General features: G+C 39.1%; 2 protein-coding genes across 7 annotated transcripts in view; one reads left to right on the top strand and one right to left on the bottom strand.

The window, feature by feature from the left end:
• arhgef28a (Rho guanine nucleotide exchange factor (GEF) 28a) overlaps nucleotides 1-15379 on the bottom strand; it is a 42511-nt gene extending 27132 nt beyond the window's left edge. For 3 of the 6 annotated variants that reach the window (XM_044175352.1, XM_044175353.1, XM_044175354.1), the window contains exons 1-7: nucleotides 15113-15379; nucleotides 12480-12534; nucleotides 6353-6497; nucleotides 5881-6258; nucleotides 2586-2775; nucleotides 1939-2128; nucleotides 1308-1377 (exon numbers count right to left, since the gene is read on the bottom strand). In XM_044175352.1, the coding sequence (XP_044031287.1) occupies nucleotides 1308-1377; nucleotides 1939-2128; nucleotides 2586-2775; nucleotides 5881-6258; nucleotides 6353-6497; nucleotides 12480-12530 (1024 nt within the window). In that variant the 5' untranslated portion in view covers nucleotides 12531-12534; nucleotides 15113-15379. The remainder of the gene's footprint in view (nucleotides 1-1307; nucleotides 1378-1938; nucleotides 2129-2585; nucleotides 2776-5880; nucleotides 6259-6352; nucleotides 6498-12479; nucleotides 12535-15112) is intronic. The other 3 variants (XM_044175355.1, XM_044175357.1, XM_044175358.1) reach the window with 1 other exon arrangement.
• Nucleotides 15380-23108: 7729 nt separating this feature from the next.
• ankra2 (ankyrin repeat, family A (RFXANK-like), 2) lies at nucleotides 23109-27090 on the top strand. The gene is made up of 9 exons (XM_044175361.1): nucleotides 23109-23247; nucleotides 23543-23898; nucleotides 24044-24202; nucleotides 24299-24364; nucleotides 24907-25004; nucleotides 25083-25208; nucleotides 25424-25490; nucleotides 25634-25714; nucleotides 25966-27090. The coding sequence occupies exons 2-9, from the start codon at nucleotides 23598-23600 to the stop codon at nucleotides 26019-26021; spliced, it is 954 nt and encodes a 317-aa protein (XP_044031296.1). The 5' UTR covers nucleotides 23109-23247; nucleotides 23543-23597; the 3' UTR covers nucleotides 26022-27090.
• Nucleotides 27091-27105: the final 15 nt, after the last annotated feature.

The following is a 27105-nucleotide window of genomic DNA, read 5'->3' as shown; positions in this document are numbered from 1 at the left end:
TTTCGAGAGGATTAATGGACGGCTGCTGAAGTCGGAACAGGGTTAAGGTCAATACTGAGATACACTTCCTGCTTCCCTTTATGGGTCGATACTACCATCTCTATGGTTACCTAAAACAGTGGCCACAGATTAAGTGAGAGATATCAAATGCGTGTGTGTGTGAGAGCGTGCATGACGGAGAGAGACAGACAGAAAAATTAAAGGAGGGAGTGGCAGCACTGAAGATCTGCAAGGATCTCTCTCTCTCTGTGTGGTTGCAAGCCAGCCTGAGCATGACACTCCCAGGAAAAAAACAATCTGCCCCCTAAGTTTTCTCTTTATTCTCTGAGGAAGAACAAACACACGTGTAAAGGAGAGTGTGCCTTTTATGGTGTCTGTTGCAAGTGTTTTCTTAGTCTCTTTAGGTTGTAAGTGATGGATGTATGACCATACGACTGTTTGCTCAAGTGAATCTGTGGTGGTTCATTTGCCACCACTCTTCAGTAAAGTCTCTGCACTCGCATGCCACCACACACACACACACACACACACACACACAGACAGACAGACAGCAAATAAGAGCTGTTAGTGCATGCAGAGACCACTGTGATAGTAATACTAAGGCTGCAACTAATGATTATTTTTATTATTAAGTAATCTGTTGACCATTATTTATCAAATAATCGTTTAGTCTCCAAAGTGTGAGAAGAGTAAAAAACAGTCCAAAATCCAATTATATTTAGAGTGAAAATCAGCATTGAGAAGCTGCTTCATAAATGAATTAAAAGATTAACTGATTATCCAGATTGTTGTGAATTTGTTTTCTGTCAATCAACTAATCGACTAATAATTTCAGCACTAGACACAACTACATCTGTCTTTTTTGCGCTTTTGTCACTCTGTATGTGTATGTGTGCGTGTGTCTGGCTCTGTGTGTGACTTTTGTTTTTTGCAGCCCACGTTACACAGCTGGTACATCCATGTGACAGCTAACGTGTGGCAAATGAGGGAGAACACAGGAAATGTCTGGATTGAGCTCACCCGTGTCTCATGTAGGACTATAATGGGTAAACAGACTTACAATTAGTGTAATTGAGTACTGTTTCAAGTACTTGTACATTTTATTCTAAAATCTGAAATTCTTGATAGCATTGCACATGACTGCTTCTGGATCATGGTAAAAAGCATCTTGTGGTACATCTCTGAGTCAGTGATAGCCAACCCTAATTATCAGATGACTGCAAATAAGTCTGAAGGTAATAAATGGCCACTGTAAACAGGAATTCAATACTTAATACTGCACAGTTTAATGTAATAAGTCACCTTACCTTCATCACTAGGAGGTAATTCATCTTTGCCTCTCTTGTCTACCTCACAATCAGCTTTGAGCTCATTGATCTGGAACAAAAACAGATCTTGTGTTAACACAGTCGCACTTTAAATTATACAAAGAAATCACCAAAAAACAGCTAAAAGCAAAGGATTATGATATTATACGGTTATATGGTCGTACTGCCATAATTATTGACTAAAAAAGCTGTAAAACTGTAAAATCAAAACCCTACAGAACTAATTAATGTGATTAAATATTTCAAAACATCATGCAAGTTCATTCTCCACAAGCTACTATCACTGCATCCTGACCTCTCTCTCCTTTTCATGTTACCCCCTCACGGCCTCTGATTTACTAGCTGCGATAGCTGTAGTGTTTTGTTTACTGGTATTGGCTCAACTCTTATCAAAATGTCTGATTGCAAGTTAAAGGGTGTGAGAGTCAGACTTACTGTTTATACAAGCCTGAACAAAACCTGTGCAAATGGCCTTATCTCGACAGCCACAACACATTACATCATGCACAGAAACCGGAATATTTATTTGCCATTTCTCTGCTATATTATGTAGTAGATGTGATTACAATAAGGATTTTAAATGAAGGTGGTCCCAGTGGTTTGCTCTCACCAGTTTGAGGATGCCTTGGTCTCCCAGTCTGTCTCGGAAGATCATGATGCCATCCTGAGGGCTGCTGCCGGGTGTCTGCCGCACAGTCAGGGTCAGGGAGTCCGTCCCGGGGCAAAACCTCAGCATGCAGGAGCTGTCGGACCACACACACCACACACCTGGAACAGGGCCGACTACAGGACCTGGAGGACTGATGAGGAGAAAGAAAGATGCAAAAGCACCTCCAATTAGAATAAAGATTATACGAAGTGAGGTCTACATGAAGTGAATTTAATGAGAACAGAAAGGAGCCTCCCGTATGAATCAGCCATTAGTCATCATGTGCTCTCAATGTTATATCTATTTAAGTCATGACTAAAATGGTCTTGGATCATGTGCTGTTTCTAGCAGCTTATTAATATAATAAGGAGCTAATAGCATGAGCTTCACTTGCCATTAAAAAAGTTCCCAGAAAGCCTTTAAACTCCTTAAATAGTTCAAGAAATTCCCTTTAAAAAGGCCTCTAGAAGCAATAAAAGATGTTTGTCTGTGAAACTTAAGGAGAAAATATTATTTTATGTATGTATTTATGCATTACAGTAGCATTCTCACAAATAAGAGATTATTTTGCTTTAGGATTGGACAAACAGATAAAATCATAGCCTTACGCTGCCAGCACCCTGAACATGGCATGCTGTCTGCTCTTCTGAGCCAGCTGAAGGGGTGTGTCTCCCTCCTGATTGGGTAAGGTCAATGCCCTTTGACCTCTCGGTTGGTGAATTAAGAAACGGGAGAGATGGACCAAACCCAAACGCACTGCAAGGTGAAGGAGGGTTTCTTTGGGCTGAAGCTCAGAAGCTAGAGAGAGAGACAAAGAATGAAGAGGGAGTACTGTATACTGCAGCTTTACCTGAAATTGTTGAATGTTGAATTACATTAGATTTTCAGCAATTATGTAAGGCTTTTGCGCATCTTAAAATGAATGGAGTTCAGTATCTTAATCACGCATACTTCAGGTAAAAATTAACTAAAATACTAGACCAATAAATCAATCAGGCCGATATTAGCTTATTGATAAGTAACAAGAAATTGCAGTTCAGAAATGCCAAACTAAGTTTAAGGTAATTAAGAAACAGTGTCACCATTACATAGTTTGTTCGCCAGAGAACGCTGACAAATAGATTTTTCAACTGTAAAATGTCCAGCTTAGTATGTATCTTGGTCACAAGTCTTTAAAAAAAAATAATCAGAAGGATCCGTATCAAGATTGTTGTTGTTATGTGTTTATGTAAAAAAAAAAAAAAAAAAAAAAAAAAAAGCTATCGGCCGATATATTGTTATCGGAAACTCCCAAATATCGATATCAGCATCAGCTTCAAAAATCCAGTATCAGTCAGGCTATACTAATCTTTTCTTATGCAAAGTAAACCTTTCCGTCAACCTTCAAATTGATCATGGTATGTTATTCTACACATGCTCTCTCAACTCTGTGCAGATGTACAGATCATCTGCTGCATATGTATGGAATGTTAAACAGTAGCAACCCGTGCAGATGAAGGAATGAAGGGCTCTGGGTTACATAAGGTCTGCAGTATATCAATAATATTACTACCTAGAAAAACTGGATGTTTCACCGCACCAACACCTGCTGTAAAACAGTTGCTGCCTTTTGCCTTGTGTGCAGTGGAGCATAAGGGAGTATAAACAATAAGTATAAGGGCATATAAACAATCCCAATTCGCTGTGACTCTGAATGATGCCTTAACATGCACTCTCTAGGCTACTATCATGCATCAGCACAGGGTGGCAACTGCTCAGCACAAATCCTCCATATACACCATTGTTGTTTTGTAAGCACAGGATGAAAGACTGTTTCAGAGAGGACCAGAGGTACTTTTTCTTTGGGCCTTCCCTGTAAGTGTGGTTGAGAGCTGAAGGTTGCCATGGTACTATCTTTCAAATCCAGAAACAATGCGCAGAAGAATTCAACTATTATTTTCTCTTTTCCGTCCGATTTGTTGCTGGAGCCCTGAGATGAACTGAAACGCCCCGTCACCTCCACAAAGGCGCCGTTAATTGTGACCCAGTTTCGACCGACTGAGAGGAGTGAATACTGAACATGCTCTTCAAGCAAAGTTCAACAAACAAGAATGTCATTGTCAAATAGACCAGTAAATAGTGCTCGGAGGGACTAGGGCCTGACAGCTACTTTGCATTTGCACCTCGCCCATGTTTTGCATGGACATTTGCTTTTTCTAAGCAAGTCATGTACATATATTGTACTGCTGTCACCCACTAATAACTGCTTCCTAACATACAGCGAGCGTGCAAACTCTAGCAGATGGAGCGTGAAAAATTGTCGAGATATACTACGAGCAATGCAGCGCAGCACGAGGAGGGGATGAGATTTCTTTTTCCGCTTGTAATTTCTCCCTCTGCAAATGAGACAGCATCTAAGTTATTTATTCATAAAAAGGGTGCTGTGGATCATACAAGATGTGCTGTTTCTCAACCTCATAAATGAGTCTCTCGTCATCCATGCTGACTGCTGACTGGAGGGGAAACGGAAATGTCAAGGACGTCAGCGTCCTTGACCAATGAAAATAGGTTGGAGGTAGAGCAAGTGCGCGAAACTTCGCAAAAATAGAACCAGGGCGAGCGTTTTTTCAAACAAGCAACACGTTGCTTAGCCTGTTTGCTGACACACTGAGCAGGTTAGAACTTAGATCTTCATTGGGAAAAATTGAAACAATCTGATGTTCGCTCATTCGCATATGTAAGACCGGATGTGGCCTTCAGCAGAGGGCTGAACAGGACATTTATTGAGGGATCCAGTCCGTCTCTGGTCTCATTTCCTTTTTCTTTCCATGCCAAATAAAAACAGTCTGGATTTGTAAGAAGACAATAAACTGCACCAACTCTATCAGCTCAGTGTACTTTTCCATACTAGGACATGTGATATCTTAATGCGTTTTAAATCTCATTGAACATGCACCTATGTTCAATATATAGTAATACCTTGACATGCTGTGAGTGTTTCACCCTCATTTCTTAATAATGAGGAGAGACTTCACTGCTTTGAAATAATGAAACATCATAAATAACTAAATCTGAGGCCAAACGCCAGCAACAACTCTGACACAGCTGTGGTGTAAAGGAGTGGGAGTGCAGTGCAGAGGAGGGTTGTGGGAGTTGATTTAATAGAGGCAGAGGTCTGCAAGACAACTCTAATCTGACTGAATAGAAATAATGGCAGTAATTGCTCTGTCTGTGGAGCACACCGGCCTCTGCCCGGCTGGCTGGCTGGTCCTGCACATCATGTGATGAAAGAGTTGGGCTGTAGTCAGATCTCATGTTGGGTTTGAAACCTACTGAACACCAGAACACCACTGCAATGATATTAACCTGAAGGACTAATATTGTTTGTTCGTAAAAGGAACTGTGGCTAGATACCATAAGTCGCAAAATATGTGTTTTTGAATTTGGGTGAACCAACCCTTAGAAACATCTCCAGGATGTACATAACAGCAACAACAGCAAAAAATGTAAAAAATAAATAAATAAATAAAACCTCTCCCAAGGGTTTTCTTCATATGTGCTTAGCACAGGGGAATCCCTGATATTTGACCTCCGTGGATGATACAGGAAGTAGCAATGCACAACTAGGACGTGAGTGGATGAGGCCTCTAGGATTTGTGACTAAACATCCTTAACTCTTCTAGGAGACTGAAATGTATTTCACAGACATACAGTAGACCTCCTAAATGTGCTTTGTTTTGGTTAGACTGGTTTGGTTTTTGAAGTTTAAATGATTCATACAGCACAATATGCAGACCCATCTATGCATTAGAAGTCCCAGAAAGCATCAATAACTGGCACTGGAGTGGCCACAAAATTTCCTCTGGCAAATGAAAACCAACAAGACCGCAGCTTGAGTTACACTCCCACTTCCTATTTCATTACCTTCTCTAGGTTGACTGTCAGTGTTTTTCCACTGCTGAGGGTAATCCATGTTGGCCATAGCCTGTGTGATCTTCTCATCCAGCTGCCTGAGACCAGCTTCAGCACCTGACCTTTGTCTGAGCTGCACATCCTCCTCATTGCGGTCTAACCCTACAACAGAGAGCTCCTCGTCAGCTGCCTGCGCCCACGTGGAAAACCTCTTCAGGATTTCTAGGTAGCTCTGGGGGCCAAGCTGGTCCCTGTTGGTACTCAGGTATTCTGCTGCTTCCTGGGCAACGTCCCTGAGGTATTCAAGAGATGCTTCACCCTCGCATGGCTTGACTTGGTCCTCTGCGTAAAAGTAGGATGTGACAGAGACAACTTCCACAAGGGCATGGCCTATGGGAGATAGAGAACATCATGATAGGTGGTAGTGAGACAATGACAGGCAAAGAGAAAAAAAGTGTTGTTAGAGGTTGACTGAAGGACATACCTGGAACTATGAAGCAAAGGGTCAACCCATCATCTCCTGTTTTTGCTGCAGTCACATGTGTAAGTCTAGAGCCTTGTACAACAACATAAAACTCTGCGTCTTCAGGAGGGTTGGCTTGTAACCTTACATGGGCCTCCACCTGTCCCTGAGATGAGAAAAAGTAGATCCATCCATTTAATTGCATTTACAACACAACCAAAGTAGCGTGATGATTATGAGTATGAGTACTATACTCATACTCATAATCATCACGCTACCAATGTTAAAAAGTATATCGTCATGCGCTGAAATATTATATTGTAATAGCTCCAAGTTCATTGTACTCATTGCACTGGATGGAAGGAGCAAACATGGGCCAGCAGGGAAAAAAGAAGAAAGAAAGACACCAGTCCGTTTCTCACAATGGGAGTGAGCTGCACCCTGCTGAGCGACTACTTCATGATCCACCTTCATAATGGGATTCATTATTTCCGTTACATCATTGACCTTGTTTTATATTAACCTCATCTAAACTCACCCCAAAGACACCCACAACTCTAAAGAGTGTCTACCCCCTACCGAAGACATGGGGGGTAAGAGAAGCAGAAAGACTTTATTGAGTAGAGGCTCATGTTGTGTGTACACAAACAGATACACAAGCCCAAACACAGACGTGTTCTCTCTATCACTCACATTATTCACTGCAGCCGATATGTTTCTGCAACATATAACCACTGATGCAGGGACGTCAAAGCATTCGGTTACCAATACAACATGCTGGAAGGGTGAATGTAGTGCCTCTTAATTACTGACAAGACAAAGTAAATGTTTTTGTCCTCGATATCAATATAGATTACCAAACACGGAAAATGATTTTCCTCTAGAGACTGACCTTTACAAGAGGCTTAGCTCAGAGTGTATCTTTCAAGTTCAAGAGGGATCACATACTTGGAGTTCCATGCTTGTGCAATATCCTTATCTTCTGTTTTCTTGTGCTTAGCTTAGGGTTTTATCTTGTGATTTATGAGGCGATCCTTAATTTAGCCTTATTGTTAATACTTTAGGTTAAGGCATCCATCATGCTAAAATGTATTTTTAGGACCAACATCAGCTTAACTTTACATTTGAAGAATGATACTGCATTTTGTTTCTTCTCAACGCACTACTGAGTCTGAGTCTTAATTCTTGTAACATTTTAGACTAGAGGGAGAGCAGCTAAATACATGGGACTGAAGCATACACAGCTGATAATTATAGTTTAGATTGTGCATGGATTAAATATAATCTACATCATTATCTTTAAAAAAAAAGACTAATAGTCTGCATCCATGCTTGGGGCTGTGAGGCTGCACTTAGGCACAGCAGTGCTTTGAGCTAAATGCTTACGTCAGCATGCTACCATACTCACAAAGACAATGCTAACATGCTGATGTTTAGCAGGTGTTATGTTTACCATGCTCACTATATGGCTAATTAGCAAATGTTAACCATTGCTAATTAGCACTACACAGAATGTAAAGCTGAGGCTGATGGAAATGTCATTAGTTTTGCAGGTATTTGATCATAAACTAAATTGGACAAATTAACAAATCAAAATTTTGACCTGATGATGGCGCTAAACAGAAACTCAGGGCATTACCGATACTTGATTTTTGAGACTGATATTGATATTGGGGAGTTTAAAAATCCAATAATGATATAATGGGGATTGTTATTTACTTAACATAAACACATAACACAAACAAAAAACCTTGATACGGAGCCCTCACCAATGTATCAGTCTAGCTCTACTTATTACACTTCATCCTGAGGGGGGCATGAATGTTTGTGCCAAATTTCACGACAATCCATCTGATAGTTGTAAAACATTGGTGGTGCAAGATAAAGTCAGGGGATCGCCAAAGTCATTATAGATCATCTTGGAACCATGAATGTCAATACATTTAGAGGTACGGTTGAGATAGCAAGCAAAAGGAAACAGATAAGGGATACATGACGCTATTTTCAAAATGCATCTAGAAATCTTTCAGCAGTAATGGTGAAAGACTTCTCTACACAACCTCATAAGGAAAGACCATCTTGTCCCTGGCTAACCAATAAATAATAGGGCTAAAGTATAACGTCTACAATTCTGACTGAGCCCAATTCAAGCTGATATCAGTTTCCCTTTTATCTACTTTGCCCCGAAACTCTTGGAGCTTTCAAGAGTTGCTACTTGAGTCCAGCCTATAGTGGTTCAGAGGTAGAAATGCAACTGACCTCTTGTGTTAGCAGGCTTTTGGTTAGGACTGATAATAGAGGTCTGACTCAGGCTGCAGTTTCTCAGCTTGTTGTGTGCACTAAGTGGTTAGCTGCAGTACCACTTAGTGCACACTTACCACTGTTAATGTTATCACTGATTGTTTTTCCACCTAACAAAAAGATAAGATGTCCGCCTGGGGTTTGTGCAGCCTTCCTGATTTCTTACAATGCTAGCTAGACACAGGGAATCAATAGTTATTTTACATTTTGTACATTTTGAAAGTAGTAGAATTTCATTAATTTAACTCAAATGTGACAGAATTGCTTTAGGTTTTCAAAGTAACCAAGAAACTTTTGCAATGGAGGGACTTTCCTCTGCTAAGATCATAGCTACTCTCACAAGAATTCTTCCTATTTATTGTCCCTTGACAAGTCATATTCTGATATATCATATTAACATCAAGAAGCTTTATCCATTCTCTATCTTTAGTGTATTATTTTTTTGTCCTCCAGCTATTAGATTGAAATGTCTACAAAAGACACAGAAACATATGTGAGCACTTATTTTTAATATGTTTTATTTGGTTTTCACTCCTCCAAGGAGGCTGTAGTTCCCACGTAATTGTCCCAACAATCTGCAGCAATCTGAAATAATATTGGTTTACACGGGTACAATTTGATCGGACAGAATGTGCTTGATCCTAACTATATCTCCTGTGCCTTGGGAAAGGAGGACGGCTGGCTGGCGATAAGATGTCACACTGATGTGATCTATGGCCTTTTCTCCAGGGCTTTATCATGACACAACCTGATCCAGTAACAATTAAATATTCAACAGCTTGTGGTTTTACCTCATGCCTCCCATACGAGAAGTTCTCAGGTCAGGCACAGTATGTTAATTATGGAACATTAATATGAGGAGGTTTATCACATATGCAATAGGAGCTTAATACAAATCTAAAAAGCAATTGTGCTGTGTAGATTACCTTAATATGACATAATAACTACTTAATATTTGTCTTCATTAGAACACCAAATCCAAGGATACACCAGGGACATGATTTTATAATTTCCCCGTGTTGTTGTCCATTCACTGGGGAAAACAACATCAGATCTGCTGCCTGTGGTCTCTAGGAAACCAGCAGTCATCAGCTTTAGAGCTCTTTGCTATGATCTCCTGAGTGCAACACGTAGGTGACGTCAGGGGAGCAAGTTCACTGCCACTGCAACAACAAAAACAGCTCCAATAACAGTCAGTTCCCTTAGTGAGAAGACAACATGACGTCAGCGGGGACAATGTATTTTTTTGTTTTAAATTATAGTATAGAGTATAGTATTTCAGTTAAGAATCCAACACAAATGACATTTTGTCTCATTAAGAAAAGTTCTATTGAACAATGAAGTATACTGAAATCAGATAATATCACACACAAAAAAAGACTTTTGTTACAATTACTATAAATTATTATAACTTAATGGTTTGGCTTTTATCAAAAACCAGCAGAGGGCTGAGAAAAGGCATATGCTTGGACCATTTCACCAACTTTCACACGCTCAATCAATTTCATAAGCATTCAAACAATCTAATACATCAAGCAAAGCCTTATTCAAACTCATAAGAATGTTTAAAAGTGAAAATATTTTAAATATATAAACAGTACCACAGTGACTCATATATCGGATCTAAAAGAAACTCAGTGAACCAGAATCTTATTGGAGTCTTGAGGGTAACAGCTAGAACTGTGCTGTAGGCCTTTTCTCATACTCAGCTGAGACACATACCTCTGATTTAATCTGCTGTGCAAATGAGATACTAATAACTAGTCTACATGTCAGAAAATGCTGTCAGTAAAACTGGAGTGGTGCTGCAAACATTTAGTTTCAAAGAACAGGGTTGCCATAATAATATCAAGAAGTACCTGGATTTTGTACAAAATGTTTAGTCACATTAATCATTATTAAGACTGATATTGACATTTTAGGTCTGCATTTTTGAGAAAGCCGTTGTAATAAGAGCATATGTCTATTTGTTCATGTAAAAGAGAATTTTTCCCTTCTTTTATGATTGACTGGCTTATCAAATGTCAATAAACGACTGGCAGGGTGAGGTTTTATGTTGGTTTGACATGTGAAAAGCATGGCAAACACAATCAGCATGGCACTTCAAGGGGGGGGGGGGATCATAAGCCATAACAGAGATACCCACTAGCTCAAAGAGCACAGTGATAACTGTCACCAAACCAACATCATGCTGGCAATTGAACAAACATGGTACAACAAGGATATAGCTAATCTATCTCCCTTTGTGAACATGACGTTGTGCTGTGTTGAGATAATAGCCATGCCAGCGGCTCTGTGAGACTGTATTTAGTCATAAACCAAAGTATTGGACAAACCTGATCTGATAATAGTGCTAGATGAAAATTTTGGTGATCACTAAAAGTTATTAATATTCATCCCCTGGGGAACATGAATGTCTGTACAAAATTTCATATCTATCCATCAATAGTTTTCAGAAATCAGTAGGATTCATCCTCTGGGGACCATGAATGCCTGTACAAAATTCCATGGCAATCCACCCAATCCACAGTGGACTGACCCACAGGCTGACACATTACCATCCCTGTTTTTTGTATATTTCTCTCTCACAGCAGATTTGGACTTCTTACGTTTCAGCTCACCAACATGAGCACACAGTCTTCTTGCAGGGGGGAGGAATTCTACACACACACTCAATAAAATCTCCTCAAACACAGGAACTCCCACACTTTCTGCCTGCAATTCAATGCAACCATTTATCCATTGATCTGGCCTAACAGTATCTGCTATGGGCCTGCCACTATGTTGTATGTGTGGAGGTGCACCATAACACTTTACTAAGGGTGTTACAATAACAGCCTTTATATCACAGCAGTGTGCTGTGGCTTGCCTACACAAAGCCCAGCATTGAAATCTGGATCTCATTCAGTAGTGAGAGTTGTTCCTGTTGAGCTGTGACCTTAGAGGGTGGAGACACCACTTCCTCTTAATGGAGCGGTGTATGTGTAAGTGGTAGAGCCCGTAATGATTCACATGCCTGGGTTTCAGACCGGTCCTCAATCAGCCTCTATGAGCGAGTGGAGGCAAAGGTTTTGGACAGAGCAGCCCCCCGCCCTGCGCCTGAAACTGGTGACACAGCAAAACAAGCAGACACTCTGCTTACCAGAAATCTGGCAACGCTTCAGTGACTGGCCCACCCAGGCTTCCACACACACGGAGAATAAGGGCGAGAGACAGACAGAAAGAGAGAGAGAGAGAAAGAGAGACGGTGGATATGGAGGATCGAAGGGGAAAAGGAAGACAGATGGAAGAAATGAACGTAGCAGAGAGAAAAAGAGTTCTACTGTGTCAAAAAACAATAATTCAAACACACCTGCACACCCTGCACTCTAACACGCACCCAAAAGAAAAATGTGTATTTATTCAGTTCAACCACTGGTGTACTCCTTACAGTAAAAAGCCAAGAAACAAATGGGTATATTCTCTCATTCTGGCTGCCATGTTTACTGAGGAAACCGTGCTTTCAGCGGGCCTTGTCATTTGGTGAACAGGCTGTGTAAGGCCTGGCTTCCCCAGGGACTGAAACTCTCCTGGCTTGGGTTTCACCTGTGAGACAAGGCTTGCCAGTCAACCACTGCACAGGGGGAGAGTCAGGACTGAGAGAGAGCAAAGGGATGGCTGGAGGGAAAGACTATAGTGCTCTAATTCTGGTGAGAAAAAAACAGAACTGGGTCTAAATATGGGACACTGCTCCTCAGAGTTCATGTATTCACACAACCACACCCAAAAAATATCCAAATGTACCCCTGTACTAGACCACCAGCACATCAGACACATACAGACTGGAGCAAAACATATAGGCACTTACATATAGAGGCACCTCTCTTCTGTTCACCTCCATTTTCTTTCCATCCACCATTTCCCTGTGAAGGAAATAGTTATGTTACTACAATGTCAGGATGATAACAACTGAAACTTTTCAACCTTTATCTATTTTTTTTTGTCCAGAGTCTCTTGTTGTAACCTGTATTTTTTTTAAACAATACAGTATCAAATATTTTACCATATAATCATTCACTGCATTGATTTAATTTAAATTGTTTATAAAGTTTATAAAGTTAAACAGTTTGGTCTAAAATGGTGAAAACGTGTTGTCTCCCACAGCAAGAAACCAGAGAAACATGTGCTGCAGCGAGTAACCTTAGAAGAGTAAATTCAACAACACCAGGATTTTCTGGTGAAATATGTAAGATGTATACACTCCTGCATATGATGCTCTTCTCCCAGCCTTTAGGTGTTTGAGATAAATCTGTATGGATGAAGCTACAATAACTACAGCACAGTGTCCAACTCTTCAGGCAGGATGCAGCACTGGAGGAAAGGGTAACTGTATCATCAGCACACACCTGATCCGACTTCACTCTCAGCTGTGAATAGTGCATGACTTAAAGGCTGCACAGTGGTGCTAGCTCTGCTACACTTTGTCTAGACACTCATTTGCATGAGCTGGTGCCACTCAGACAAGCCATAACAGTTTTAATTCTGTGGCTCAGAGGAAGACTCACACTCTTTGGTGAGTTTCTGCCACATCATTTTCTTTCCTCGTTTGGGTCCCAATTAGGAGTGCAAATAATAATTATTTTCATTGTCAATTAATCTGACTAGTTTTCTCTATTAAGATTAATCATTTGTTGCCCATCGCACATTCTCATAGCCCAGGGTCTTGTGAAATGTGTTGTTTTGTCAGTGAATTTAAAATCAGAATTCTAATGGCAGGTGGCACTGTCCTCTGAATCTGGGTTAAACCCAAGATTACTTTATGTTATTTTATGAAAATAAAACTGTAAAGTGACACAGCAGACCAACATCAAGAACAGGATACAGTGTCTTAACAGCAGGTCCAGTCACATTATACTGTAATACACTGATTGATGTCATTTGTTTTTATGTAACAATAATATCACTATCACGTTCACGTGCTGTAATATTGTGTCCCAAGGACATCTTATCAATAGAAGAGTGCAATGCCACAGGCCAGGGCGTCCATCTCTGTTTTTAATCCTACTCATATCAATGGGGCTACACTATTGTAAAGTGGAACTAGAGAAGGCTTACGTGTTATATTGTAGAATAAACATTGTCCTAGGTTGGCAGGTTGCGCCCCATTACATCAACAAATGTCTATATTCTGGTATGCTTGTGTTTACGCAAGGTTTAAAAACATAATCTGAATACACACATAGAAAGGACCGAGATCCATCTTTATTTGAGCATCTTGAGTTCAAACACAACTTCTGAATCATCTCTGAGTAAAAATAACCATACTGTGATCAGGTAACCAAAATAAGACACAGTACTTGTAAAGATGAATCTTAAATCCAGATGTCCCGTTTTTCTAGTCTGCACAGAATTATTTCAGTCATTGTCCTCAGCCTGACTCAGCCTCTGACATGTTCAATGTGAATAAGAAACCTGACCTGGCTGATGGCCATGCACTCTAGAACAGAGCGTGAGAAAAGAGATTACACATAACAAGAGAATGCACGTTGTCACAAATCATTTGGGAAGCTCATTTTGACATCTATATATACGATGCAAATATTTTCAGATGTGAGCAAGTTGATCCTGTTGTCCTGAACACTTTTTCAGGTGATGCATGATTGAATAATCTAATTCCTCTCACATGACAAACTGCAATGAGTTAGCCTACAGGCTGTATGAAAAGGTGCACTTTTCTGCTTTCAGCCCTTTGGTAATTATACTTTAATGTGTTACACATTATCTTTTGGTACATGGAGATAAATTTGGGACTTATCTTATTCAAGACTTCTCAGAAGAAGATGCTCGAGGCAATGATGAAACTAACACAGATGCCACAATAAGCATCAAACTCTGCAGTGCCATTGTGACTTAAAGGTGTGAAAACTTTCTTTCAGACTACTTGTGACTACTAATGATCGTGATAGTAACACAAATATGAGTGGTCATATGAAGCTACTTTCGAAAAAAGGTTTGTCACTTACTCAGTGCAAACAATGAACTACTTTTCTACACCCTTTTAATGCAATATAATGGAAAATAACCTCACTGCTAAGAAACTGGATGGACTGGTCGATAAACTCTCACACAAAGAAGTGAAACAGGCTTTAAAAAAAATAGTACACATTATCAGCACTCAAACATATCCTTCAGGAACAATAACTGACCTCTACTGCTTTCACCGGGAAGTGAAACTCCTGCATACTACAATCAAATACAGTCAGTAAATGCATCAGTGCAAAAAGACCACAACAGAGAGAGTATTAAGAGTTTGAATCAGTAACGTTGAGAGAAGTCGCCACGCGTTTTACCTGTGGACGCACCAGCATTTGATCGACTCTAAATCAATAAAACGACAGATATACAGAAAGTATAAGTGAAAATCCTCACGATAATCTCACTGCATAATGTTGTTTTCTTATAGCTTTAATTAAAAGCTATTTTAAGCAGCTTGCACATTACCTGTAGTCTCTCTCCGCTCTCGGTCCGATCTGTCGTGAACTCAAATCGCACGACTTGTTGTCTTTAAAAAAAAATTTCTCTGCTGCTTGCTCCTCCGCTTAAAAAGCAATAACACTTTCCACACCCTTACTCCGAGTTACTGTTTGTCTCAGCTTCACCCGTCTCTTCGCACCGGGAGAGAGTCGGTTAGGAGTTTGTTTGCAGGTGTCGCCAGAGTTGTTTCTGCAGCCTGCTCCTCTGGTCCAGCCCCCTTCACACACCGGGATGCAGGACTGAAGCCTGTCAGGGAGGCAGAAACATTCCCATTAAATGATATATGCCCATATTATCCCTATAAGTTTAATGTTTCCTGTGTATAGTGAGTTTAAAGTGACATTTCATGCTTTATATGGTATTTCGATGGGCTATATTTACCGTATAATATTAGCTACTGTACTTTATCGTATAATATATACATCGGGGTCGGTTGTAATTTAAATTTCCTCCAATCAGAGACAAGTTGGAGTGATGTCACTTTCACTTATGCTCAGTTGTAGAATATGGTGCCTCTGCGTGTACACCAAGACACTCACATTTGTGCAGTGGTGGAAAGTAAGTACATTTACTCTAGTACTGTACTTAAATACAAATTTGAGGTACTTGTACTTTACTTGAATATTTCCATTTCATACTACTTTATACATTTTAGCAGGAAATATTGTACTCCACTACATTCATTTTACAGCTTTAGTTACTAGTTTACACACAAAACATCTGTTAAGGATTTTTAATGCAGGACTTTTAATTGTAACTATTATTTTTGAACTGTGATATAACTACTTTTACTTGGGTAACATATCAGAGTGCCTCTTCCACCACTGCATTTTTGGTGTTTCTGACTCAGGAAATGACTGACTGAGATTATAATATGAAACATACCTCAGAAGTGTGTTTCATACAGTTCTGTTACTGTACTGTTATATCATTATGCAGGTGTTATTATTATCTCCTGTGTCTTTATGCTGTCTGTGTTTTTTTCACAGTAAACAGATAGATTTAGTCACTACTTACTGGGCAACAAGATAATAAGATTTGCTGGCATCAGAGGTGTTATGTCTATTAAAGTTAGGGAACTCTCAAGAGACAGATTGTTTTTTTAAAAAATGGTCACAATCAGAGGAGCAGAGGCCATGGTGTAATGTAATGTGATCCTGACCTTTAGTCTGTCAAATGGGTCAAGTTCCAAAAACGCTGGATCCTACATTTCCCATAATGCAACTCAACAACGAGCTAACACTGATGACATCATCATGGCTGTAGGGTTATTTTATAAAACTTTGGAAAACTCCTCCAGAGCCACAGAAGATATTACAAAACTGTTTTCAAATGACCCAACCAAGAGCATACAGTAATATTGGCCAATTTTGATATCAAACAATATTGATTTCACAAAATGCATATAAAGAAAAACATGTAACTGTATTAAAAATACTAGAGTTTCTATTGACTTGTACTAAAAACTAAACAACTATTACTGATTGTATCACTATAATATAAATGTGACTGTGGTGCTAAGCAGTGACATTCAGCAGCAGTCAATAGTGGCCTTATAGTATCAAGTATTTTCATAACTCATATTATATCACTATATCAGTTACTCTAAGAGTTATGTGAAAGTTTTTAATTCAAACAAAAGAAGTGAGCAGTCAAGTATAAGTTACTTCTGCACTGAGGGGAAAAAAGACAACGCTGTATCGTATAGGTGTTCAATTCTCCAAATGGGGAGATGAGAGGATTATAGGCCATGTGGGGAAAGGACAAAGCCCATCATAGGTGCAGCACTGCAATTCACAACCTGTTAAACTGTGGTGCCATCTGTTGGCAAAAATATATCAGTTAATAAAAAGTGAATGAACTCGCAATACTGCCATCATGTGGAGGTTTTCCAGATAACATTCCACATGCATCCTCTTTAATCTCACACTTGTTTTCCTAAATAAACTGAAAAAATGCACCACAACGTGATGTCCGCACCAGGTAAGGTATAATAAGGTATAATCTGGTGTATTTTCTGTTCATTTTGTTTTCAGTGCATGTGATCAAGGTGTCCTGTAGATGGCGAGAGCAGCACACTGTGGAATTCATCATAAGCACTGAGACTTGAATGCAGTCAAAACAAGGCAGCCGAGACCAGAGTTGCATGTGATTATTATCTTGACAGAACGAGGCAACTTCCTCAATGCAGCTGAAGCTTTTTATTCCCCCCTGGTGCCCTGGTGTCATCACAAGGATGGACCACGACCCTTGACCTCATAATCAGACTCAAAAAAACAAAGAAACAAGTAAACAGCAATAACAACAGCGCACAGAGGCCTCAGGACAAACATCCTTGTCTCTTTTTGCAGTGCCTGCTGGTGTGATCCCAGTTTCAATCAGCCCTTTTCTTCTGAAAAGACATTCCATACACAGTCCAAGAATAACAGCTTATGAATCGCTGTGTGGTACATTTTAGGCTACTTGAACAAACTGAGCCTCGAAAGCTCCTCTTGACCTCTCAAACAAACTAATCATAAATATTCAGTCCTTAAATTGAGATTGAGGGATTTGAATTATTTTGCAACACATATCCCTCAGTCAAAGCAAAGTTTTAAAATCTTTCTTTGTTCTTTATTGAAGGGAGGTTTTCTTCCCACAAAATGCCCAATTTCTGTGTTCTCTGAGTGTCTTTTACAAAAGTAATGAAAAATCAGTAAAGTAACTATCTAAAGGTTAAACTCACATGGTGATAGGTTAGATAGATAAGAAAGATCACTCAATTTATATGCCCCATAAAAAAATCCGTATCAACATACTGTGAAATTACCGGAAAAAGGCATCATACAGGAAAGATGGCATAGATACTGGATATGCATACAGAGAGCATACATAAAAAAATTGACATTTTATTTAGGACTAATGAATGGTATAAATGCTCCAGGGGCTTGAACACTGTTTATCCTGCAAAGCCTAATCACATAATTAGAAAATCACTACTTTGCAGCTTTTCAGGCCCTCGACAGTCACATCAAAACAAACAAAAAACCTGACACAGTAAAACAAGAGAATTTAGATGTTTTGTTTAGTGAAAAGTACATACATACAACACTATAAAGCATGGTGAAACACTCACCTCCTCACTTCTGAATTCACAACAATAAAAAAGAAGACTAATGCCATGTTTATGCCTTTCGATGGACGGATTTGACAGATTCCGAGGAAATATTTGCTGTAACCTCTAAATCAGATTAACATGTTGAAACTTTGAGTGAAGATAATTACCACTGCTGGAACGAATTTGTAATTCCCTGTCATTAATGTGGTAAACGGATCTAAAAGAATATTAAACAAGCTCAAAATCTTTCTGCTTTTTTTCTTATGTAAGCTCCTTCTCCAGGATAAGGTGTCATTATTTGATTATTATTTGGAGCATCTGCCCATCAGTGATCTCAAGCACAAGATGAGTTATAATTTTTACACATCCATTAGTTGGATTTAATGCCACTGGGACATATTATAGAGTTGGTCTGCCAGAAAAACTAAGACTCAAAATACTGGATCAGAGCCTGTAATGAAGTCACTTAATGATATGTAAGTGACTTCATGCAGTATTTGTTGAAATTTCCAAATTATTTCTGATTGAAGCTTAATTTTGTTAATATATCTGTTCCTTATCGTTTGTGTCTGTTTAATCTTTGTCATCTTGAAGCAATACCTGCCATTCCATGTTCAACATTTACGTTGGCTGTAGGTAACATTGTCCTCAAACACAAAACCTGAGTAATTTAATCTTTCACATGTCAGCTAGTGACTGTATGAATTTACTATAAAGAAGTGAATATGATAAAAGTGGCCCTATGAACATAAATTAACTGCTTTGAATTTAAGGTAAGGAAAATGGACATGTCCAAATATGAATGTAGGGAACTGAACTGTACCAAGCAAGTAACTTTTCTTTCAATACAAATTGTAACTGTTTATTACAATACAATAGCTGGGTATTGGCTGTTTATTTTATTGCTTTTGTGTATTTTATGTATTTTATTTCTTTATATTTCGTCATTCACTGTGATATTTTATTTCTCTTGTTGTGAAGCACTTTGTACTTTGTTTTGATAAGTGTTCTATAAATAAAGTTTTATTATTATTATTATTATATTATTATTGGATCAGTTTTATTTGGTAATTACTTGGTAATCATTTCACATTATAATCTACTGTTACTTCGATTTTACTTGATTATTTGGCTACTTAGTTATGTTTTGCTTCAGATTTAACCCCTTATTGTGCTCTGGGTTAAGATGGTGTGAACTGCAGCGGTCTGGCTGTATGTGTTCATCGTCATATAGACGCATCACATGCTGCAGGAGTTTCTGACAGTCTGCAGAGGTAACTGAAGATGATACACATCACTTATCTGTAAACACATAAATCCAACCATTTATAACAAACCATTAACTGTATATCATATCTCTCTCACTCACTCACGCACACGCTTGCACGTGCGGCAGTAAAAGCCAAGGACACAGAATGGTAATGTTTGACCGAGGTGATGTTAAAGCCGCAGGTCTTTTTAATTTCTCATTTGCACTTGGACTTGACACAAGTTGACCTGAGGCAAACCTGTATTCTTCCTGAACCCCTTAAAAGGGGGTTTCAGTGCAAAATTTATGTAAATTGTTGAATATAAAGATAAATAATTAAGAGAATTTTAGTTGGCCTGTTGGAAAACCCAGTTTTGAGTGATACACGTGGTTAGATGGGTAGAATGTAGGCCCTACTGAATGTCCCGGAATATGTAGAGAACATGTAGTGATTTAAAATTACTGTTATTTTTGTTTGAGGGCAACAAATTTCCCAAATTTGTCGTCAAAAATTTTGGAAAAAAGATGGCGACTGAACCATTTTTCGAATAATGCCAAAATATGTTTTTCTTGTGCACCGTGGAGACAATTTTTAGGACCAAACATCAGGACGCCAGAACGTGCAGGAGTAAAGAAACCAGGGCCTGGTCCTATGTGGATTTGAGTTTGCTTGTTGTGATGGTTGAAGTTTAGCACTAAATTATATTTTTTCACTGTACACAACTGGAATATATCAAATATAATCTGACTTTCAATTTGGAAGTTATTTTCAGAGATGAAAACCCTTCTAATCAGTATCATCTAACTTAGGTTAGGAGGGATGGCGTCAAAACAGTCTCCTCTTAAAGTTTCCAAAGGATTTTTGAAAATGAATATAAACATTGAATGAATGAGTCATTACCTACAGGACAGAAGGATCAGATTTGTTTTGTCAATCTCCATTTCTGGAAGCTGCATTCTCCACTGCAAGAATGCAGCTACCATCTCCTTGTGTTCTTCCAGTGTGTTGTGGATCTCTAGTTTTCTCATTAAAAGGCTTTGAGGCATGGTTTTGGGTTCTGGACTCTGAATCCAGGTCCAAGCTAATCTGAGCAGAACCGTGCATAAAAGCGTGCAACTGGTAGCCAACTCCTCATCAACAATTAAAGCGATGCTCATAACGCTTTATAATTAAAACATTTTTGGCGGTACATGGGAAAATACCTGGAATTTACATGGTCAAAAATGATTAATTAGGCCTCTTTAGGCCTGTTTAATGAAAGTGCAGAATGTGACTTTTTTATACTTCTTTCCCTCCTCAGGTGGCTTCTTTTGGACTTTGGGTAATGAACGGCCTGATGCTGAAAGGCCTCCTGGTGACCCAGCCCCCCTGATGACCAGGAAGAGGAAGAAGAGATTGAAGTTGTTGGGCTGGATGATGTGCGCGGGCTTCATGAGGCTGAGGTTGAGCCTTGTGGAGGTAATAGAGACTGGAATCATAATCCTGAAGAAAACCCCAGACCTCCCTCTCCTCCACCCCAGCAGTTCCCATCACCACACTATGGGATGGAGTGGCAACAACAAGGTCCTGCTGTTCCTTTTCCTGTTTACTACCCTGCTCCTTATGCTGTTCTGCAATCTGTTCCGTATGCTTATTCTTATATTCATCCTCCTGCTTTTTTGATTATGATCCTTTTGCTTTTCATCATGATGACCTTTCTGCTGCTCCTCATCTTTTTGCTGCTCCTTATGCTGCTCCTGGGGCTTTTTTGTACTATCTCTGCATTTTTGGCACGATGGCTGGACTGACTTTTCTTTCATCTGTTTGGCAGGGCTGTCGACACCCTGTGCATGTAGCCTTTGCGTCTCGAAGGGCTGAGGAAGACAATGGTAACCTTTGCATCTGGCAGGGAAAGGTAGCTTCAGCTAGGTTGTGCGTTCAAATGAACACAATATTCCCTCTCACAGCACTTGTGGCTCCTACTGGTTGGTCTGCACCGCAGGGTTAGCTTGAATCACCTATGTGTCATGCCCTTCCAGTGAAGCTAATCAATGGCAAAAGTAAAGGAGTGGCTGGCAGTACTGTGTGTCATGGATGGAGCACATGACTGTCTGCAGTCCTCTCCAGGTCAACACTGTAGATATCACTGAAGAGGACTGCACTGCGTAGAGATATAAAAGAAGATGGGGAAAAAGCTGCAAAATCAAAGAAAAGACAAAGCACTTAACTCTCATACCGCCTTTACTAGCCAGTAGACTGGCAATGCACTGGACTCCTACAAATATAGTCTACATAACATCCAATGCAAACCTCATGGAACCATGTGACCAAGAACGCTCCCCAAAGGCAGTTTGATTAAAATCTGCCTTAACGTGGCACCTGGCTGAGGTGGAGCTAATATTAAGATATATTTTTTTAAAGATGATTTGATTTTGTTTTTCATTTGACTCAAAGGCATCAGTATAACTGTAATATTTTGCTGTGTCATTTTTCATACTTTTGGTAATTGCATTTTTAATTTTTCAACTTCCATTTGAAATTCAACCTTGTCCCAATATTTTGTGTGGAATTTAAGAAAAAAATATACTCAGATTATAGAAAACCAGAAATGTTTCTAACTTTGATAATGTATATCATGGGAAATCAAATCTAACATCTCATAATATAATAAGATGACCTTAAGACAATAAAGCCCAAAGTTTTGGAAGGTGTGTAGACATTTGTTATCTAACGTTAATGTAAATTACTACTGTAAAGTACTGTTTATTTTCATACTAAATTTAATAATACACACATCAGTCCATGTTTAAAACTTGCCAAATGTTGAGGTTTAACACAGGAATAACCTCACATAGTACCCTTGAATTAATAAGTATACAATTCTGTGACCACATTTAGACACCAGAACATGTTGTCATGCATAATATTATAAAAGATGTACAGATTGAGTTTGTTGTTCTTCCATTGCATTTAGCTTTTCTGGACTTTCTTTTATTTCATATTAATACAAATTACCAAGTGAATTATTCTGTCTTTAAAGAGTGCAGCAGCACAAAACTTGGCAAACATAGGTCAGGATAAAAACAAACAGATCATTTGTCTGTTTAAAATTAACATTAAGACGTAATTCAGCCCCCTGAGGGACAGTGAGTTTAGTCATGTGCTGATGTCTTTTTGTGTTTGTGGTGAAATTAAAACTGAATGAAGAGTGCAGCAATTATATGGGCTTCAAAAGCCCAATACTTACAGTGGAACTATGTACAATAAGCTCTCTTTTCCTAGAAATAAACAAATAATGGCTGCTTATTTAACCTGCAAGTGAATGCAACCTGAAATGAATTAAATCTGTCCTTATCAATTCAGACGTTCAACATTATTGATATAATTGGTTCATAAATATATACTTTTGGGAAAATTGGGTCATTTGAGCAATGACACATTTTTTGCTTCAGTGTTTCTGAAAATTATGAGCCCCAGTTCTGACAGCAATAGTAGTGTGTTTTCAAATTACACAGAGAGATGGATGGTGTACAAACCTTCAGTGACATCAAGATTATATGAGTGTGTGAGGTATTTCAAGTTAATGAAATACAGTAAGTACATCTTACGTCCACTTATCGTCCGCTAGCAGGATGATGAAGAGGTTCCGTAACTAAAAAGGGGGAAGTTAATAGTGGATGCACCCCGTTGTGGCCGCAACGCATGCGCAAATCTATCAAAACACCGAACGAAGGGTGACCGCTTGAGGAAATTCATGTAAAACAATGCATTATCGAGTAAGAAATATCTTTAATCAAAAGAAATACCCTTTATGACGTCTACGCTTAATGTGTTTCCATGTTCAAACATATTTGCCACCGTTAGTTAGCGTGAATAGCAGAAGGTTACGAGAACAATAGCTAGCATGTTAATTGATAGCTAACAGACAGTTGTGCGGTTTTCAACATTAGGACCTGCTGAATTTAGATTAGCATCGTCAGCTAAAGCTAGGTAACTTTAACGCTGTACGTAATGTGAACTGAAACAAAATACCCATTTGTGTTTTCAATATAAATTGTCTCCGCATTTCAGGCGTGCAGTGGCTACAGTTTAACCTCAGTGTGACATCTCAGTGAGTGATCAGAGGATGGACAGTGTTACCGTTTCAGCCTCAGATGGGATAGCAGAGTGTCCTCTGGCTTCTGAGGACATGGAGGGGATTTGTGTAATGCCGGATTTGAGTGCCATCAAGACTGAGCAGTCAGTGGGTGCAAGTCCAGATGACACAGGCACCCAAAATGTGGCCATGGGCATCAAGTTCATCCTGCCCAACCGCTTTGACATGAATGTTTGCTCAAGATTTGTCAAATCGCTCAACGAGGAGGACAGCAAGAACATCCAGGACCAGGTCAACTCTGATCTGGAGGTGGCTTCTGTTTTATTCAAAGGTAAGAGCCCCGTTTATAAGTGTCTAAAGTTACAGTAACTTGACATGGCGTTTACATTTTAAGTTGGTTATCTTGTGATAATGTCTGATGTACAAGGCTGTAACAAGTGCTTACTTACATACAAAATGTTTTCCTTATCTTTCAGCTGAGTGCAATATCCAGACCTCACCTTCCCCAGGTATACAAGTGCGTCATGTTTACACGCCATCCACCACCAAACATTTCTCCCCCATCAAACAGTCCACCACACTCACCAATAAACACCGTGGCAATGAGGTTTCTTCCACGCCTCTTTTGGTGCATTGTAAGTACCACAGTTGGTTTAACTTTATTTATTAAAATGTTTCTAACATGACTCCAGTAAAAATGTTAATCAGTGTATGCATGTTTTTCCTCTCAGCTTTGTCCATTCATCAGCTTGCAGCCCAAGGGGAAATGGTGTTTCTGGCCAGCAGGATTGAACAAGGTAGGCAGCCCATCACGGGTACAATTCGTCAAAGTCATGCAGTAGTGAAATTAGCCACATGTTGTAAAATGGAACAATTGAAAAATGGCCACCAGAATTTCCCAGAGCCCAAGCTGACGTCTTCAGATGTCTTTTTTTTATCAGACCAACAATCCAAAAACCAAAGATATGGAGTTTACTGTCATAAAAGAAAATCAAGAGGCTCCTCATATTTAAAAAGCAGGAACCACATCAATTATTTCACATAAATCACATGCTAAACTAGAAATGGTACTTAATATATAATGAGAGTAATATAATTTAATTATATAGTAGTTATACTGTTTTTAACACATACAATATTTTGAAGACAGAGAGTAATAAACAGTAAAAAAAAAAAAAAGTAGTATCTCCATTGCATTTTAAATATTGAGTTCTTAGTGAGTCTCGCCCAATATCAACCGCGATGCGGCAAAGGATAAGTGGGTATAGATGATGGATGGTGATGAAAACATATGTACTGATCATGTTGTTTTTAATCTTTTTATGTGTTATTTTAATAGAAACTGTGATCAATCTCCAAGATGAGGAAGGCTTTACCCCCCTGATGTGGGCAGCTGCACATGGACAAATTGCTGTTGTCGAGTTTCTGCTCCAAAATGTATGAAAGAATGAACAGATGTCATGGTTTTATTATATTAGAGCATGCCCTCTTTATTTATTTCATTCTTTGCCGTAGGCTGCTGACCCCAACCTCCTGGCCAAAGGGAGGGAAAGTGCATTATCCTTGGCCTGCAGTAAGGGATACACTGATATTGTGAAGATGCTCATTGACTGTGGTGTTGATGTCAATGAATATGACTGGGTAAGAATACTAAGCTTTTATCACATGTTCACTGGACCTGGTTAAGTAGAATATGACAGTAAAAAAAAATATATATATATATATATATAATATAGGACATAAGGGAGATCATTCACTTTGTGTAAGGGTTGTAATGTTATTCCTGCTATCAAATGAAGCCCTGTGGAGGCGACAGTCTATGTGGCCTGTTGTGATGTTTCTTCTGTGGGTTTCAGAATGGAGGAGCCCCTCTGCTGTATGCTGTCCACGGGAACCACGTGCGCTGTGTCGAAATCTTGTTAGGTGAGGACAAATCTTTGTGGTCAGAAATATCCATCTGTGTTAATATTTCTTAAAGGATAAACATAGAAATTCTTTTGTGTTTAGGAAATGTTGTGTGTTGTTTCCAACATAAAATGTACAATAACAAAGTTTTTGTCTTCCAGAGAGTGGTGCTGATCCTACCATTGAGTCAGATTCTGGATTCAATGCAATGGACATGGCTGTGGCTATGGGCCACCGGAATGGTATGTGTAAATTAAACACATAGTCTGAGCCTACATATAAGGCTAAAAAAACATGTAGGTACACACAGGCTGAGAAACAGATGCTTCCAAGAGAGCAAAAGCCTGCTCAGTCACTTTTCCTGCCAACTCCCCTTTCGTCTCCCTTCTGAGAGTGAAGGATGGCCAAATGGGAAAGTAAATATTTGGATTAGTATTCACTTTGAAATTACACACAGCTTCTTTCAAAAAATACTGTATGTTTCTCTGTTTAGTTCAACAGGTGATGGAGGCACACTTACTGAAGTTACTGATGGGAATCAGAGAATGAACTGTGACACTTGATGAGAACAAATACCGAAGGGACAACGCTGGGCTCCGGACAATCATGTAACACACCCAGGCTGTCGGCCAACAGGAATATTTTGTTCCATTAAGTGACATTTCAACAGCGTTGTATCATATCAACATTATTTTGTTGGCATGATGCACATGAAGGTTTGTGCTGTATAACTTTTCAATTTTAACCTACTTTCAAGCTGTTTTACTCTGCACTTTTTCACACCGAATGTGGAGTAGCAAATCTGATCCAGTTACACTGACAGATTTTCAAAGAACAAAAATGTAAAGTTGAGTTCTTCACTACAACCCAGCATGCACTGCACTCCACCTGTAATGTGCTGCCAAATGTGCAGTGCAGGATTGATTTTGCTTTAACTAAGCATGGAGGTTTTGTTTGGAGTCTTTTAAAATCGCATATTGTGTTACAAGCCATCATTGGCTGTTCCATCCTTTTCCTGTCATGGCAAGTGTTTTTTAAACTAACTTATTAACCATAATAACCCATTTTACGTGTAAAAGGATATGTGATGCGTTGAATTGCCTCATGTTCATACTGTCTGGTCTTCATAGTGAGCACATTTCTGCGGCTCATATCGCTGTTTTGAAGACTACAGTGGGTTGTACATTCGTACAGACTGGAATGCAGGTGTGCTTTCATGACCTGAAGATCTTTGTGTTGGTTGTACTGAGCTTATTTATTTGAATAATTTAGACGTTGTGTTGTAATGTGATAAAATTCTCATTGATGTAAGTCTGTTTTTTTTTCTTCTCTGTATTGTGATACTAATGTCCACTGATGTGTTGTGAATTTAAAAGACCTCACACCTCATTTAAATGTCTCACAAGGTTATTGTGGTGCTGTGCCACTGTATGAGGGTATTGCTTGTATTTTATACCAGTCATACTGTAGTGGTGTATCAAGAAATAACTTATTGACCTCAATATCAGACATCATTCTGTACAGATATATATGATTTCTTAAGTTAAAAAGGTCAAACCACTGTTTATAGTCACTGAAATGAAGCTGTTATTTAATTAAAAGATCTTTTTAAACTGCATTCAACAGAGTCAGT

Source organism: Siniperca chuatsi, linkage group LG18, assembly GCF_020085105.1.
Source record: "Siniperca chuatsi isolate FFG_IHB_CAS linkage group LG18, ASM2008510v1, whole genome shotgun sequence".
In the NCBI taxonomy this organism is placed as follows: Eukaryota; Metazoa; Chordata; class Actinopteri; order Centrarchiformes; family Sinipercidae; genus Siniperca; species Siniperca chuatsi.
The sequence above is the reverse complement of the archived record's forward strand: the minus strand, read 5'-3'. Positions and strand labels throughout refer to the sequence as shown.

Coding starts and splice junctions, on each gene's coding strand:
- ankra2 (XM_044175361.1), top strand. CDS start 23,598: ATGGACAGTGTTACCGTTTCAGCCTCAGATGGGATAGCAGAGTGTCCT. Junction 24,203..24,298: donor CACGCCTCTTTTGGTGCATT/GTAAGTACCACA, acceptor TTTTCCTCTCAG/CTTTGTCCATTCATCAGCTT. Junction 24,365..24,906: donor GGCCAGCAGGATTGAACAAG/GTAGGCAGCCCA, acceptor TTATTTTAATAG/AAACTGTGATCAATCTCCAA.